This window comes from Nerophis ophidion, linkage group LG15 (genome assembly GCF_033978795.1).
Source record: "Nerophis ophidion isolate RoL-2023_Sa linkage group LG15, RoL_Noph_v1.0, whole genome shotgun sequence".
Classification (NCBI taxonomy): Eukaryota; Metazoa; Chordata; class Actinopteri; order Syngnathiformes; family Syngnathidae; genus Nerophis; species Nerophis ophidion.
The window spans coordinates 49758659-49774297 of NC_084625.1; the positions used below are offsets into that span (position 1 = coordinate 49758659).

The 15639-nt window shown below is 39.4% G+C and overlaps 1 protein-coding gene across 5 annotated transcripts in view; it reads right to left on the reverse strand.

Moving 5' to 3' along the window:
• Positions 1-15639, reverse strand: part of arhgap29a (Rho GTPase activating protein 29a) — a 162077-nt gene that overhangs the window by 71941 nt on the left and 74497 nt on the right. For 3 of the 5 annotated variants that reach the window (XM_061922336.1, XM_061922338.1, XM_061922335.1), the window contains exons 4-7: positions 10804-10900; positions 10658-10724; positions 6174-6237; positions 5737-5877 (exon numbers count right to left, since the gene is read on the reverse strand). In XM_061922336.1, coding sequence (XP_061778320.1) covers positions 5737-5877; positions 6174-6237; positions 10658-10724; positions 10804-10900 — 369 coding nt within the window. Of the gene's footprint in view, positions 1-5736; positions 5878-6173; positions 6238-10657; positions 10725-10803; positions 10901-13838; positions 14113-14196; positions 14341-15639 lie in introns of those variants that run through there. The other 2 variants (XM_061922340.1, XM_061922339.1) reach the window with 2 other exon arrangements.

Sequence of the window (15639 nt, forward strand, 5' to 3'; positions counted from 1 at the left end):
CATAACACCCGCATGAAAACAAAGATAAGGTTTGATCATAAAGATAGAGGCGGTGACAAGAAATATTGATGAGGTTAAGATGCGTACAACAGGGGTGTCCAAACTTTTTCCACTGAAAAATCCAAGCAAGCGGGGGCCATTTATTTAAAAAAAACAATCCAATATATGTATAAAAAAATATACATTTAGGCCTCCACTCAGGCTTGATCCTGGGGACCCTAAAGGGTTTTGGTAAGAATATAATGTTAAAAATGTGTCATTTTTCAGTATTATTATGTCTTTTTTGGGGCCCTGCGATGAGGTGGCGACTTGTCCAGGGTGTACCCCGCCTTCCGCCCGATTGTAGCTTTTTCTTTTTCTTCTATGTCCCACTCTCCCCTTGTGGAGGGGGTCCGGTCCGATCCGGTGGCCATGTACTGCTCGCCTGTGTATCGGCTGGGGACATCTCTGCGCTGCTGATCCGCCTCCGCTTGGGATGGTTTCCTGCTGGCTCCGCTGTGAACGGGACTCTCGCTGCTGTGTCAGATCCGCTTTGGACTGGACTCTCGCGACTGTGTTGGATCCATTATGGATTGAACTTTCACAGTATCATGTTGGACCCGCTCGACATCCATTGCTTTCGTCCTCTCCAAGGTTCTCATAGTCATCATTGTCACCGACGTCCCACTGGGTGTGAGTTTTTCCTTGCCCTTATGTGGGCCTACCGAGGATGTCGTGGTGGTTTGTGCAGCCCTTTGAGACACTAGTGATTTAGGGCTATATAAGTAAACATTGATTGATTGATTGATTGATTGAGATAGGCGTCAGCGCCCCCCCGCCACCCCAAAAGGGAATAAGCGGTAGAAAATGGATGGATGGGTGTCTTTTTTGGAGGTGGGGGGGAAGCCGGAGTACGGGACCCACGCATTCACGGGGAGAACATGCAAACTCCACACAGAAAGATCTCGATCTGTGTTGGCCCTGCGATGAGGTGGCGACTTGTCCAGGGTGTACCCCGCCTTCCGCCCGTTTGTAGCTGAGATAGGCGCCCGCGACCCCAAAAGGGAATAAGCGGTAGGAAAATGGATGGATGGATGGATATTTTTATTATTATTCAAGTTTTAAATATCTAGATCAGGGGTAGGGAACCTGTGGCTCTTTTGAAAACTGCATCTGGCTCTCGGATAAATCTGAGCTGACATTGCTTAACATGATAAGTAATGAATAATTAGGGTCCTTGGAGTCCACAGGAGTCCTTTGCCATGGGCCAAGGACCCTATTGAAACTGCTGTGTTTTATTATTATTCCGCACCTACGCGCTGTAATTTGACCCCCTTAACATGCTTCAAAACTCACCAAATTTGACACACGTCGGTATAGCAAACCTTCCCAACACATTAAGCAACCAATCCCCCCAAAATGAAAATTGCGCTCTAGCGCCCCCTAGGAAAAAAATTACAGACAAAACTGCATGTAACTTCTGTTAGGAATGTCATAGCGACATGAAACAAAAACTCCTATGTAGGTCCGACTTAGACCCAATTTTCATACACTCACTTCTTTCAGCAAAAATCTACAGGAAGTTGGCAAAAACCCCTTCAAAATGAAATTTTCGCCAAAAATGCCATTTTTGCCTCTTGGCGCTGTAATTTGACCCCTTTAAAATGCTTCACAAGTCACCAAACTTGGCGCACACATAAGGACTGGCGAATATTGCGATCTAATGAAAAAACCAAACCCCAAAACTCAAAATTGCGCTCTAGCGCTATTGTGGAATAAAACACTGAAAAAACTGCTCCTAGGAAGAAAACACAGACAAAACTGCTTGTAACTTCAGGTAAGAAACTCGGGGAGACATGAAACAAAACCTCTATGTAGGTCTCGCTTAGACCTACATTTCATAGATTGACAACCCCCAACAAAAATCAACAGGAAGTTTGCAATCCCCCCTTCAAAACAAAAGTTTTGTAAAAACCGATCACCTTTCTTCAAACATTATCTCCTCTGAGTGCGTTTGTTGTTTTGGCTTCAAACTCGCACAGGAGAGAGATTGAACCCTTCTGATTAAAAGTATAGAACAGAGTTTTGATAAGTTCTCAGATTTTGATTTTACGCGCCTTCAAAGAACCCCTGTGCAAAGTCTCCTAAAAAATGTCATTTTTGCCTCTTTGAGCTGTTATTTGACCCCCTTAAAATGCTTCTAAACTCACCAAACTTGACACACACATCAGGTCTGACAAAAATTGCGATCTGATGAAAAAACCTCAAAACTCAAAATTGCGCTCTACCGCCCCCCTAGGAATACAACACGGACAAACTGCTCCTAGGAAGAAAACACAGACAAAACTGCTTATAACTTCCGGCAGGAATGTCAGAGAGACATGAAACAAAAAACACAATGTAGGTCTCACTTAGACCTACATTTTACTAATTAACATACTTTAGCAAAAATCAACAGGAAGTTTGATATTTTCACTTCAATACAACAACTGCATTACTTTCACAATGCATTAGATTCTCAAAATAGTGGCACCAAGGTGTCTTCTAACGCTTATCCGGCCGTGGGTCTCGGGGGCAGCAGCCAAAGGCGGACCCGACCAACGCTGCTTGCAGCTTTAATTCCACTTGTAATCATAGTGTTAAAAATAACATTCAAAATATAAAACATTCTCATGCATTTTTATGTTCAAGAAGTTACGTTAATTTATTATCGGTTAGTGTTGGGCTTGCCCTCCTGGGGGTTCTTCAGACCACCAAGCACCGACGGGAGAGCCTGTTTTAGGGTTAAAATACTGTTGTTGTTTTTTTTCAATTAGTCTCTCAGTTGCTTTCCAGCAATTGTCTTTTTCTCTTTCATCCTCATTCGCCCTCTGGCTCCAGCCCCAACCCTGTCTCTCCTCCTGGCTGCTGCTTATAACATAGCGACAGGTGATTCGATAACAAGGCCCAGGTGGGCCTTCTACGCACCTGTCGCTGATTTCGAGGCCGGTGTTGGCAACATCCTGCTTTGCTGCAGGCCCGCGGGCCACGCCCCCTCCACAGTTAGCTTCAGAATATCAATGAAAGAATAAGAGACTTATTATACTCTGGAAATGTTGGTCTTACTTAAAAATGCACGCGTTTAGTTGTGTTCAGTGTTAAAAATAATATTATCTGGCTCTTAGGGAAATACATTTTAAAATATTTGGCTTCTTGGCTCTCTCAGCCAAAAAGGTTCCCGACCCCTGATCTAGATCAACATTAGGTCCATCTGTCAATATGAGGTTTTTAAAGATTTTAGTTGTATGCTCTTTTTGTCAAACAAAACCATGTTTTTTTTTAATGGAAAAAAACCCATAAAAAAATATTTTCACCCAATAAGTTTTTTAATTAGAATATTTGAGATTATATAACAATTGCAGCATTAAAAAGGTCAACAACTCATAACACCATTGATTTTAATTTACTATTATTTTTTGTGCAATTACACTTAAAAACACTGATCCAAAGTGGTCCTACTCATTAAAGTGTTACAAAATAAATTATACTTTTTTTTTACTGTTTACTTTTAAAAGCCTACTGAAATGAGATTTTCTTATTTAAACAGGGATAGCAGCTCCATTTTATGTGTCATACTTGATCATTTCCCGATATCGCCATATTTTTGCTGAAAGGATTTAGTAGAGAACATCCACGATAAAGTTTGCAACTTTTGGTCGCTAAAAAAAAAGCCCTGCCTGTACCGGAAGTCGCAGACGATGACATCACAAGTGTGAGGGCTCCTCACGTCCTCACATTGTTTAAAATGGGAGCCTCCAACAAAAAGAGCTATTCGGACCGAGAAAAACGACAATTCCCCCAATAATTTGAGCGAGGATGAAAGAATCGTGGATGATGTTATTGATAGCGAAAGACTAGAAAAAAAATTCTAATAAAAATGGGACGGATTTAGATGTTTTTAGACACATTTACTAGGAAAATCCCTTATCTTTCTATTGTGTTGCTAGTGTTTTAGTGAGATTAAATAGTACCTGATAGTCGGAAGGGTGTCTTGACGCCAGTCTCTGAGGGAAATCGACGTCAGCGGATCTCCGGTAAGAGGCGACTTTTTACCACAATTTTCTCACCGAAAACTCAAGCGGTCGGGATCCACGCTGGCTTGACCGCTCTGTTCCGTAGTAAAGCTTCACCTCCGGGAATTTTAAACAAGGAATCACCGTGTGTTTGTGTGGCTTAAGTCTAAAGCTACCCACCTCCATTTTTCTACTTTGACTTCTCCGTTATTAATTGAACAAATTGCAAAAGATTCAGCAACAGAGATGTCCAGAATGCTGTTTAATTGCACGATGAAAAGAGACGACTTTTAGCCGTAAGTGGTGCTGCGCTAATATCATTCCACGACGTTTTCAAAGAGAAACTCCGTTGAAAATTTAAGATTGTAATTAAGTAAACTAAAAAGGTCGTATTGGCATGTGTTGCAATGTTAATATTTCATCATTGATATATAAACTATCAGACTGCGTGGTCGCTAGTAGTGGCTTTTAGTAGGCCTTTAGCACAATGGTCTCGAGATCAAATTCAGATCTATTCGTCAATTATACGTTTTTTTGTAGTTTATGTTTTTTGTTGGTTCGTTTTAGGCCCTTATATGGCAAACCCATTTTCCCACAAAAATATCTCAAGTGAAATATTTAATGGAGCCTTGAACAGATCAATAATTCATAATGACATTGATTTTATTATTTTTTTAAAGAAAGAAACTGTCAGTTAGTTTGTGACGAACACCAAGATGCAGAGAAGGAGGCAGGCATTGAATAAGAAAACTTGATTAAATAAAAATACTTAGACAAAAACAAAGGGTAAAAAAAAAAAGCGCGCACATGGGCGGATAACAAACAAAAAGGCCTAGCGTGGAAGCTAGCAGGAATACAAAAGTCGTACTTGTAATCAATCAATCATCCATCCATCATCTTCCGCTTATCCGAGGTCGGGTCGCGGGGGCAACAGCCTAAGCAGGGAAACCCAGACTTCCCTCTCCCCAGCCACTTCGTCTAGCTCTTCCCGGGGGATCCCGAGGCGTTCCCAGGCCAGCCGGGAGACATAGTCTTCCCAACGTGTCCTGGGTCTTCCCTGTGGCCTCCTACCGGTTGGACGTGCCCTAAACACCTCCCTAGGGAGGCGTTCGGGTGGCATCCTGACCAGATGCCCGAACCAATCAATCAATCAATGTTTATTTATATAGCCCCAAATCACAAATGTCTCAAAGGACTGCACAAATCATTACGACTACAACATCCTTGGAAGAACCCACAATTGATTGATTGATTGATACTTGTAATAAGAAAACAAACTCGTAAGCAATAAGCTACAAACCACTATCGAAAATAGCTTACCGCAACGCTGCATGGACAAGAAATAATACCATACGGCAGGTAGCAACGACACAAGAGCGACAATAACCCAGCACTGACTGGAGGAACGAAGCAGGTAAAATAGGAATCGGGCTGATTGACACCAGGTGTGGCCAGGTGCCAATCAGCCGCAGCTGAGGGAAAACAGCACACGGGGGGGGGGGGGAATAAAGGAAAGAGACAAAATAAGAGCATTTGACAGGAAATACTAAACACAGAGGGAAAACTAAAACACAAGCCTGGCAGAAACAGCCTGCATGGCAGCTTTGTGTTATTAGAGTAAACATTGCAAAATGTTCCTGTTACATTTTAAAATGTGTTGTGGGGCCGCACTTTGGACACCCCCTGGCATACGATATCCACTCACCCATGTTGAAACGCTTCTCCACCCACGTCAGCATTTCTTTGGTGTACTTGGACCAGGCCTTGGCGTAGCGTAGCGCCAACTCCACCCCGTTGTCCCGCGCCAGTAGCGTCCTGTCCACTTCTTCCACCCCGGTCGGCGATCCTGGGACGATCACGGGAACGCCGTTAGAGAGCTCGTAGGAGATGGACTGATGCATGGCTAACAAACGGACCGTTCCTCGGGTTTGGTATTATCTGTGACTGCGAGCCACTGACCTTCAGTGAGAGACACACACACAGGGTAATACCGTTCCAAGCTAATTACTGCTAACCCGGGTGTTGCGTGGATTAATCGGTGGATAGTTTATTAGGAGAATTTGTAGCCACAAGAGAATGCCCGATCTTTAGGATTTTTGTTCTCTTAGCTCACATTTGCTGAGATAATACACAAGGTCTCACCTGGCGGATCATCTTTCTCAGGGGTTAGGGATCCTCTGGATTCCAGAGGAGGGATGTCGAAAGACTGAAACCAGATTTAAAAAACAAAACACAAGGACATGTTTAAGTTAAGTTAAGTTAAAGTACCAATGATTGTCACACCCACACTAGGTGTGGCAAAATTTGTCCTCTGCATTTGACCCATCCCCTTGTTCACAACCTGGGAGGTGAGGGGAGCATTGGGCTGATTTAACCCCTAATTTCAACCCTTGATGCTGACTGCCAAGCAGGGGGGTAATGAGTCCCATTTTTGTAGTCTTTGAACTCCCAACCTACCCATCTCAGGGCGGACACTCTACCCACTCGGTTGGTGGAGCGGCCATGCCAGCAACTTGAGGGTTGCAGGTTCGATTCCCGCTTCCGTCAACCTAGTCACTGCCGTTGTGTCCTTGGCCAAGACACTTTACCCACCTGCTCCCAGTGCCACCCGTACTGGTTTAAATGTAACTTAGATATTGGGTTTCACTATGTAAAGCGCTTTGAGTCACTAGAGAAAAGCGCTATATAAATATAATTCACTTCACTCACTAGGCCACTGAGTAGGTTAGAATGAGATTCTACACAGTGTTAATTAATCCCAATAACGTGATTCGTTATGTTGTCGGTCCAAAAGTTTGGACACAGCTTCCCATTCCAATGAGTTTTCTTTATTTTCATGACTATTTACATTTTCGATTGTCACATCACAAGTATGAATGAACACGTGGAGTTATGTACTTAACAAAAAAATAAGGTGAAATAACTGAAAACATGTTTTGTATTCTCGTTTCTTCAAAATAGCCACCCTTTGAATTGATTAATGATTTGCACACTCTTGGCATTCTCTCCAAGTGGTCTGGGGTTGTGAGGCCGGTTGGATGTACTGCCTTTGAAGATGGATTATGGTTGAGCACGGGTCACCAACCTTTTTGAAACTAAGAGCTACTTTTTGGGTACTGATTAATGCGAAGGGCTACCAGTTTGATACACACTTAAATAAATTGCCAGAAATAGCCAATTTGCTCAATTTACCTCTCAGGACGGACACTCTACCCACTAGGCCACTGAGTAGGTTAGAATGAGATTCTACACAGTGTTAATTAATCCCAATAACGTGATTCGTTATGTTGTCGGTCCAAAAGTTTGGACACACCTTCCCATTCCAATGAGTTTTCTTTATTTTCATGACTATTTACATTGTCGATTGTCACATCACAACTATGAATGAACACATGAGGAGTTATGTACTTAACAACAAAAAAAAGGTGAAATAACTGAAAACATGTTTTGTATTCTCGTTTCTTCAAAATAGCCACCCTTTGAAGTGATTAATTATTGGCACACTCTTGGCATTCTCTCCACGCGGTCTGGGATTGTGAGGCCGGTTGGATGTACTGCCTTTGAAGACGGCTTATGGTAGAGCACGGGTCACCAACCTTTTTGAAACCAAGAGCTACTTCTTGGGTACTGATTAATGCGAAGGGCTACCAGTTTGATACACACTTAAATAAATTGCCAGAAATATCCAATTTGCTTAATTTACCTTTAATAAATAAATCTGTATATATAAAAAAATGGGTATTTCTGTCTGCCATTCCGTCGTACATTTTTTTTTTCCTTTTACGGAAAGTTTTTTGTAGAGAATAAATTATGAAAAAAAGACTTAATTGAACGGTTTAAAAGAGGAGAATACACGAAAAAAATGAAAATTTTATTTTGAAACATAGTTTATCTTCAATTTCGACTTTTTAAAATTCAAAATTCAACCGAAAAACTAGCTAAATCGAATCTTTTTGAAAAAAAAAAAGAAAAAAATGTATGGAACATCTTTAGTAATTTTTCCTGATTAAGATTAATTTTACAATTTTGATGACATGTTTTAAATAGGTTAAAATCCAATCTGCACTTTGTTAGAATATATAACAAATTGGACCAAGCTAAATTTCTAACAAAGACAAATCATTATTTATTCTAGATTTTCCAGAACAAAAATTTAAAAAAGAATTAAAAAGACTTTGAAATAAGATTTAAATTTGATTCTATGGATTTTCTAGATTTGCCAGAATAATTTTTGGGGATTTTAATCATAATAAGTTTGAAGAAATATTTCACAAATATTTTTCGTCGAAAAAACAGAAGCTAAAATGAAGAATTAAATAAAAATAGATTTATTTTTCTTTACAATAAAAAAAAAAATAGATTCACTTGAACATTGATTTAAATTGTCAGGAAAGAAGAGGAAGGAATTTAAAAGGTAAAAAGGTATATGTGTTTAAAAACCCTAAAATCATTTTTAAGGTTGTATTTTTTTCTCTAAAATTGTCTTTCTGAAAGTTATAAGAAGCAAAGTAAAAAAATAAATGAATTTATTCAAACAAGTGAAGACCAAGTCTTTAAAATATTTTCTTGGATTTTCAAATTCTATTTGAGTTTTGTCTCTCTTAGAATTAAAAATGTCCAGCAAAGCGAGACCAGCTTGCTAGTAAATAATGAAATTTTCAAAATTGAGGCAGCTCACTGGTAAGTGCTGCTATTTGAGTTATTTTTAGAACAGGCCAGCGGGCGACTCATTTGGTTCTTACGGGCGACCTGGTGCCCGCGGGCACCGTGTTGGTGACCCCTGTGGTTGAGTAATGAACATTCAAATCACACCTACAGTCAGCATGTAAGAATAAATGTGATAAAACCTTCCCTTGTGGGCAGCCTAAGGCACACCTGGACAATAATCATGCCGGTTAATTCGCATCTTGACATGCCACACCTGTGAGGGGGACACGTCTGGCGCTGCAGGATTTGATTCCCTGTCGGCGTAGTGTGTTGCTGTTGGTAACCTTTGTTACTTTGGTCTCAGCTCTCTGCAGGTCATTCACCAGGTCCCCCCCGTGTGGTTCTGGGATTTTTGCTCACCGTTGTCATGATCATTTTGACCCCACGGGATGAGATCTTGCGTGGAGCCCCAGATCGAGGGGAGATTATCAGTGGTCTTGTACGTCTTCCATTTTCCATTTTCAACGGCAGTAACTAGGATGGCACAAGAGGGAATCGAACCTGCAACCCTCAAGTTGCTGGCACGGGCGCTCTACCAACCGAGCTATGCCGCCCCATAGCTCAAATAGCAGCACTTACCAGTGAGCTGCCTCTATTTTTTAAATTTTATTTATTTAAGAGCAAGCTGGTCTCGCTTTGCTGGACATTTTTAATTCTATCCATCCATCCATCCATCCATCATCTTCCGCTTATCCGAGGTCGGGTCGCGGGGGCAACAGCCTAAGCAGGGAATTTTTAATTCTAAGAGAGACAAAACTCAAATAGAATTTGAAAATCCAAGAAAATATTTTAAAAAGTTGGTCTTCACTTGTTGAAATAAATTCATTTATTTTTTTACTTTGCTTCTTATAACTTTCAGAAAGACAATTTTAGGGAAAAAATACAACCTTAAAAATGATTTTAGGGTTTTTAAAAACATATACCTTTTAAATTTCTTCCTCTTCTTTCCTGACAATTTAAATCAACGTTCAAGTCAATTTATTTTTTTTATTGTAGAGAAAAATAAATACATTTTAATTTATTTCTTCATTTTACCTTCTGTTTTTTCGCCGAAGAATATTTGTGAAATATTTCTTTAAAACTTATTATGATTAAAATTAAAAAAATATATTGTGGCAAATCTAGAAAATCCATCCATCCATCCATTTTTCTACCGCTTATTCCCTTTTGGGTTTCGCGGAGGGGTGCTGGCACCTATCTCAGCTACAATCGGGCGGAAGGCGGGGTACACCCTGGACAAGTCGCCACCTCATCGCTGTAGAATCAAATTGAAATCTTTTTTCAAAGTCTTTTCAATTTTTTTCTTCCGGAAAATCTTTAAGAAATAATGATTTGTGTTTATTAGAAATATAGCTTGGTCCAATTTGTTATACATTCTAACAAAGTGCGGATTGGATTTTAACCTATTTAAAACATGTCATCGAAAATATATTTTTATTGCGAGAAATCATTAAGGTGATCAGTGTTTCCACAAAGATAAATATCATTAATTATTAATAATAACATAGCGTTAAAGGGAAATTGAGCAAATTGGCTATTTCTGGCAATTTATTTAAGTGTGTATCAACCTGGTAGCCCTTCGCATTCATCAGTACCCAAGAAGTAGCTCTTGGTTTCAAAAAGGTTGCTGACCCTTGCTCTACCATAAGCCGTCTTCAAAGGCAGTACATCCAACCGGCCTCACAACCCCAGAGTAGCTCTTGCATCAAAAAGGTTGGTGACCCTTGTTCTAGATCATAAAAAATGGGAGCAAAAACCAAAGTTTTTTGGGTTCAGTGTACTTGGTTATCACTCAGACCTTTTCGATTGACAATTTAGAGCCAGTAAGGCACATCCTTAATCCTTACACTGACCTTGTATCAGTAAATACATGTGGAAACTCCTTTCAATCCGGTTTGTCCGGACTTGATACAACTTACCGTGCGCTTCTCAGTTAGGGGGAGCCCCAATCCGTTCTCTACATCTCCCATAAAGAAGTCAGACACTCTGAAAAAGAATTGTGATGAGAGGACTCATTTTGAAGGAGCAAAGTCCACCATTAAAGTGCGATGACGGGGATGCTTACACATTGCTGACGGCGTACGCCAACTGGTCGATCGCGGAGTGGATCTCGCTGAAAAGGCTTTGCTTTTTCTTCTCGTTCCCCTCCTTAAAATCCACTCCTGTCGAATAGGAGATTGGTTTTTAACCTTCGTCTTCGTCCGTTTTAGTTTTTAAATGCATAAAAACACCACGTACATTTATTTTTTTTGCATCAAAGCTTTTTGACTTTGTCAGGAACCTCTTTGTCAACAAAATAAAACATTTTATTTTTTTTTCACTAAATTATAAAATGCTCTGGTAGAAATTATGCACTTGGTGTTGTTAGGGTCGGTTTCGACCCGGTTCTAAAAATAAGATGATAAAGCAATGATACGAGCCAAAACTGAACACAATCATGTGAGCTTTACTGGATTCTCATTTTACCTTGTTATCCTGTACAAAAACAAACAAAAGACGGACACTAAAACTGTCACTTTTTGCCACTCTGATTTTGTTTTTTTATTAGTTTTGGAACCAGTAATCTATTTCTCTTGGTTTCATTTGCTTGATTGGTTGTTGTTTGTTTGATGTTGGATTTCTGTTGCTGAAAAAAATACGTTTTAGCCTTTTTCTTGAAGTAAATATATATGGGTTATCCTGTACAAAAAAAAACAAAAGACGGACACTAAAAGTGTCACTTTTTGCCACTCTGATTTTGTTTTTTTATTAGTTTTGGAACTAGTAATCTATTTCTCTTGATTTCATTTGCTTGATTGGTTGTTGGTTGTTGGATTTCTGAAAAAAATACGTTTTAGCCTTTTTCTAGAAGTAAATATATATGGGTCGAAATTGACCCGTAACACCATAGATGTTACTATAGTTAAAATTCTTAAAATGAAAAAATAAATAAAACACATTTATTTAAGAGATGTGTTTTAATACCCCTTAGTAATAGTTAGGTAACACAACAACCTTTTTTTTTATGTATATGATTCTCTTGAGGTTCGTTTTACCATTTTTAAAAATTGAAATCGAGGGGTATACTGACAAAAAAAGGCCCAATGGCCCAAACCAAAAATATTAAAACCAATATTTTCAAGGATAAGGAAGCCTAACGAGGTAACCAAGAGATGAGAAACAAATTGGATGATAGATTATTGTTTTTAGTGTATTTTACAGCTGATTTAAGACATGGGTCAAAACGGACCCGTTAACAAACAAAAGACGGACACCAAAAGTGTCACTTTTTGCCACTCTGATTTTGTTTTTTTATTAGTTTTGGAACTAGTAATCTATTTCTCTTGGTTTCATTTGCTTGATTGGTTGTTGGTTGTTGGATTTCTGAAAAAAATACGTTTTAGCCTTTTTCTGGAAGTAAATATATATGGGTCGAAATTGACCCGTAACACCATAGATGTTACTATAGTTAAAATTCTTAAAATGAAAAAATAAATAAAACACATTTATTTAAGAGATGTGTTCTAATACTCCTTAGTAATAGTTAGGTAACACAACAACCTTTTTTTTATTTATATGATTCTCTTGAGGTTCGTTTTACCATTTTTGAAAATTGAAATCGAGGGGTATACTGACAAAAAAAGGCCCAATGGCCCAAACCAAAAATATTAAAACCAATATTTTCAAGGATAAAGAAGCCTAACGAGGTAACCAAGAGATGAGAAACAAATTGGATGATAGATAATTGTTTTTAGTGTATTTTACAGCTGATTTAAGACATGGGTCAAAACCGACCCGTTAACAAACAAAAGACGGACACCAAAAGTGTCACTTTTTGCCACTCTGATTTTGTTTTTTTATTAGTTTTGGAACTAGTAATCTATTTCTCTTGGTTTCATTTGCTTCATTGGTTGTTGGTTGTTGGATTTCTGAAAAAAATACGTTTTAGCCTTTTTCTAGAAGTAAATATATATAGGTCGAAATTGACCCGTAACACCATAGATGTTACTATAGTTAAAATTCTTAAATGAAAAAATAAATAAAACACATTTATTTAAGAGATGTGTTCTAATACCCCTTAGTAATAGTTAGGTAACACAACAACCTTTTTTTTTATTTATATGATTCTCTTGAGGTTCGTTTTACCATTTTTGAAAATTGAAATCGAGGGGTATACTGACAAAAAAAGGCCCAATGGCCCAAAACAAAAATATTAAAACCAATATTTTCAAGGATAAGGAAGCCTAACGAGGTAACCAAGAGATGAGAAACAAATTGGATGATAGATAATTGTTTTTAGTGTATTTTACAGCTGATTTAAGACATGGGTCAAAACCGACCCGTTAACATAAGAGATGGTAACAGAAAGCTAACACAAGAGGAAGGTTAAGAAGTTCTCCGGAAGCCGACCTCGATTCAGTACACTGGAGACTTCCCGCACAGGCTCAGTCGTCCTGCACGGCTAACGACTATCCTAAAACTACATCGTCGTGAACTCACATCACATCACAAGCAAAGACTTCAACTCAATACAAATGGTCTGTAATCTGCAAGTCCAGTAGTTTCCTGCGGCAAGTCAAAACACCGCGATGACTGAAGACAGAAACAGCGGCGTAAATATGGCTGTAATCAGCCTTCACAATAAACTTCCTGTCCTTACCGTGCGGAGAGAAAATAAACCCGACGCTCAGAAAAACGCCACCGATAAATCAGTGACGTCAGCGACCGTTCTGACGCCTGCCTGAGGAAACTCCCGGCTTTCCGTCCATTGAAAGGTTGGAGATTCGGAGAGTTCACGTTCTACAAATGCATCTTAAAAGCTTCATCCGGTGATTTCATTTTATAAACAAGGAACGAGAAGCCTCTAAAAAGGCATTCTTTCTGGTCAATTCGTTTGGTTTTGGAACGGTTATGGTCTACAAATGCATCTTAAAAGCTTCGTCCGGTGATTTCAGTTTATAAATAAGGAACGAGAAGCCTCTAAAAAGGCATTCTTTCCGGTCAATTTGTTTGGTTTTGGGACGGTTATGGTCTGCATCCTACTAAACACATTTGCACAAAAGCAGTTTTGTATTCGTAAAAGAGCGAACAACCGTGCATCAATCAGCCATAAAATCCCACCTGTGTCTTCCCAACGTTGGTTCTATTCAATAGAAAATCCGACCTTCGTGAATCATAGCAATCCTTGAAACAGATGGCTTAAACCATTCCTCCAATGCTGGAAACTCCGGCTTTCCGTCCATTGAAAGGTTGGAGATTCCGAGAGTTCACGTTCTACAAATGCATCTTAAAAGCTTCATCCGGTGATTTCATTTTATAAATAAGGAACGAGAAGCCTCTAAAAAGGCATTCTTTCTGGTCAATTGGTTTGGTTTTGGAACGGTTATGGTCTGCATTCTACTAAACACATTTGCACAAAAGCAGTTTTGTATCCGTATAAGAGCGAACAACCGTGCACCAATCAGCCATAAAATCCCACCTGTGTCTTCCCAACGTTGGTTCTATTCAATAGAAAATCCGACCTTCATGAATCATAGCAATCCTTGAAACAGATGGCTTAAACCATTCCTCCAATGCTGGAAACTCCGGCTTTCCGTCCATTGAAAGGTTGGATATTCCGAGAGTTCACGTGCTACAAATGCATCTTAAAAGCTTCATCCGGTGATTTCAGTTTATAAATAAGGAACAAGAAGCCTCTAAAAAGGCATTATTTCTGGTCAATTCGTTTGGTTTTGGAACGGTTATGGTCTACAAATGCATCTTCAAAGCTTCATCCGGTGATTTCAGTTTATAAATAAGGAACGAGAAGCCTCTAAAAAGGCATTCTTTCTGGTCAATTTGTTTGGTTTTGGAACGGTTATGGTCTACAAATGCATCTTCAAAGCTTCATCCGGTGATTTCAGTTTATAAATAAGGAACGAGAAGCCTCTAAAAAGGCATTCTTTCTGGTCAATTCGTTGGGTTTTGGAACAGTTATGGTCCGCATTCTACTAAACACATTTGCACAAAAGCAGTTTTGTATCCGTATAAGAGCGAACAACCGTGCATCAATCAGCCATAAAATCCCACCTGTGTCTTCCCAACGTCGGTTCTATTCAATAGAAAATCCGACCTTCGTGAATCATAGCAATCCTTGAAACAGATGGCTTAAACCATTCCTCCAATGCTGGAAACTCCGGCTTTCCGTCCATTGAAAGGTTGGAGATTCCGAGAGTTCACGTTCTACAAATGCATCTTAAAAGCTTCATCCGGGGATTTCAGTTTATAAATAAGGAACGAGAAGCCTCTAAAAAGGCATTCTTTCTATTCAATTTGTTGGGTTTTGGAACGGTTATGGTCTGCATCCGACTAAACACATTTGCACAAAAGCAGTTTTGTATCCGTATAAGAGCGAACAACCGTGCATCAATCAGCCATAAAATCCCACCTGTGTCTTCCCAACGTTTGTTCTATTCAATAGAAAATCCGACCTTCATGAATCATAGCAATCCTTGAAACAGATGGCTTAAACCATTCCTCCAATGCTGGAAACTCCGGCTTTCCGTCCATTGAAAGGTTGGAGATTCCGAGAGTTCACGTTCTACAAATGCATCTTCAAAGCTTCATCCGGTGATTTCATTTTATAAATAAGGAACGAGAAGCCTCTAAAAAGGCATTCTTTCTGGTCATTTCGTTTGGTTTTGGAACGGTTATGGTCTGCAAATGCATCTTAAAAGCTTCATCCGGTGATTTCAGTTTATAAATAAGGAACAAGAAGCCTCTAAAAAGGCATTCTTTCTGGTCAATTTGTTGGGTTTTGGAACGGTTATGGTCTGCATCCGACTAAACACATTTGCACAAAAGCAGTTCTGTATCCGTATAAGAGCGAACAACTGTGCATCAATCAGCCATAAAATCCCACCTGTGTCTTCCCAACGTTTGT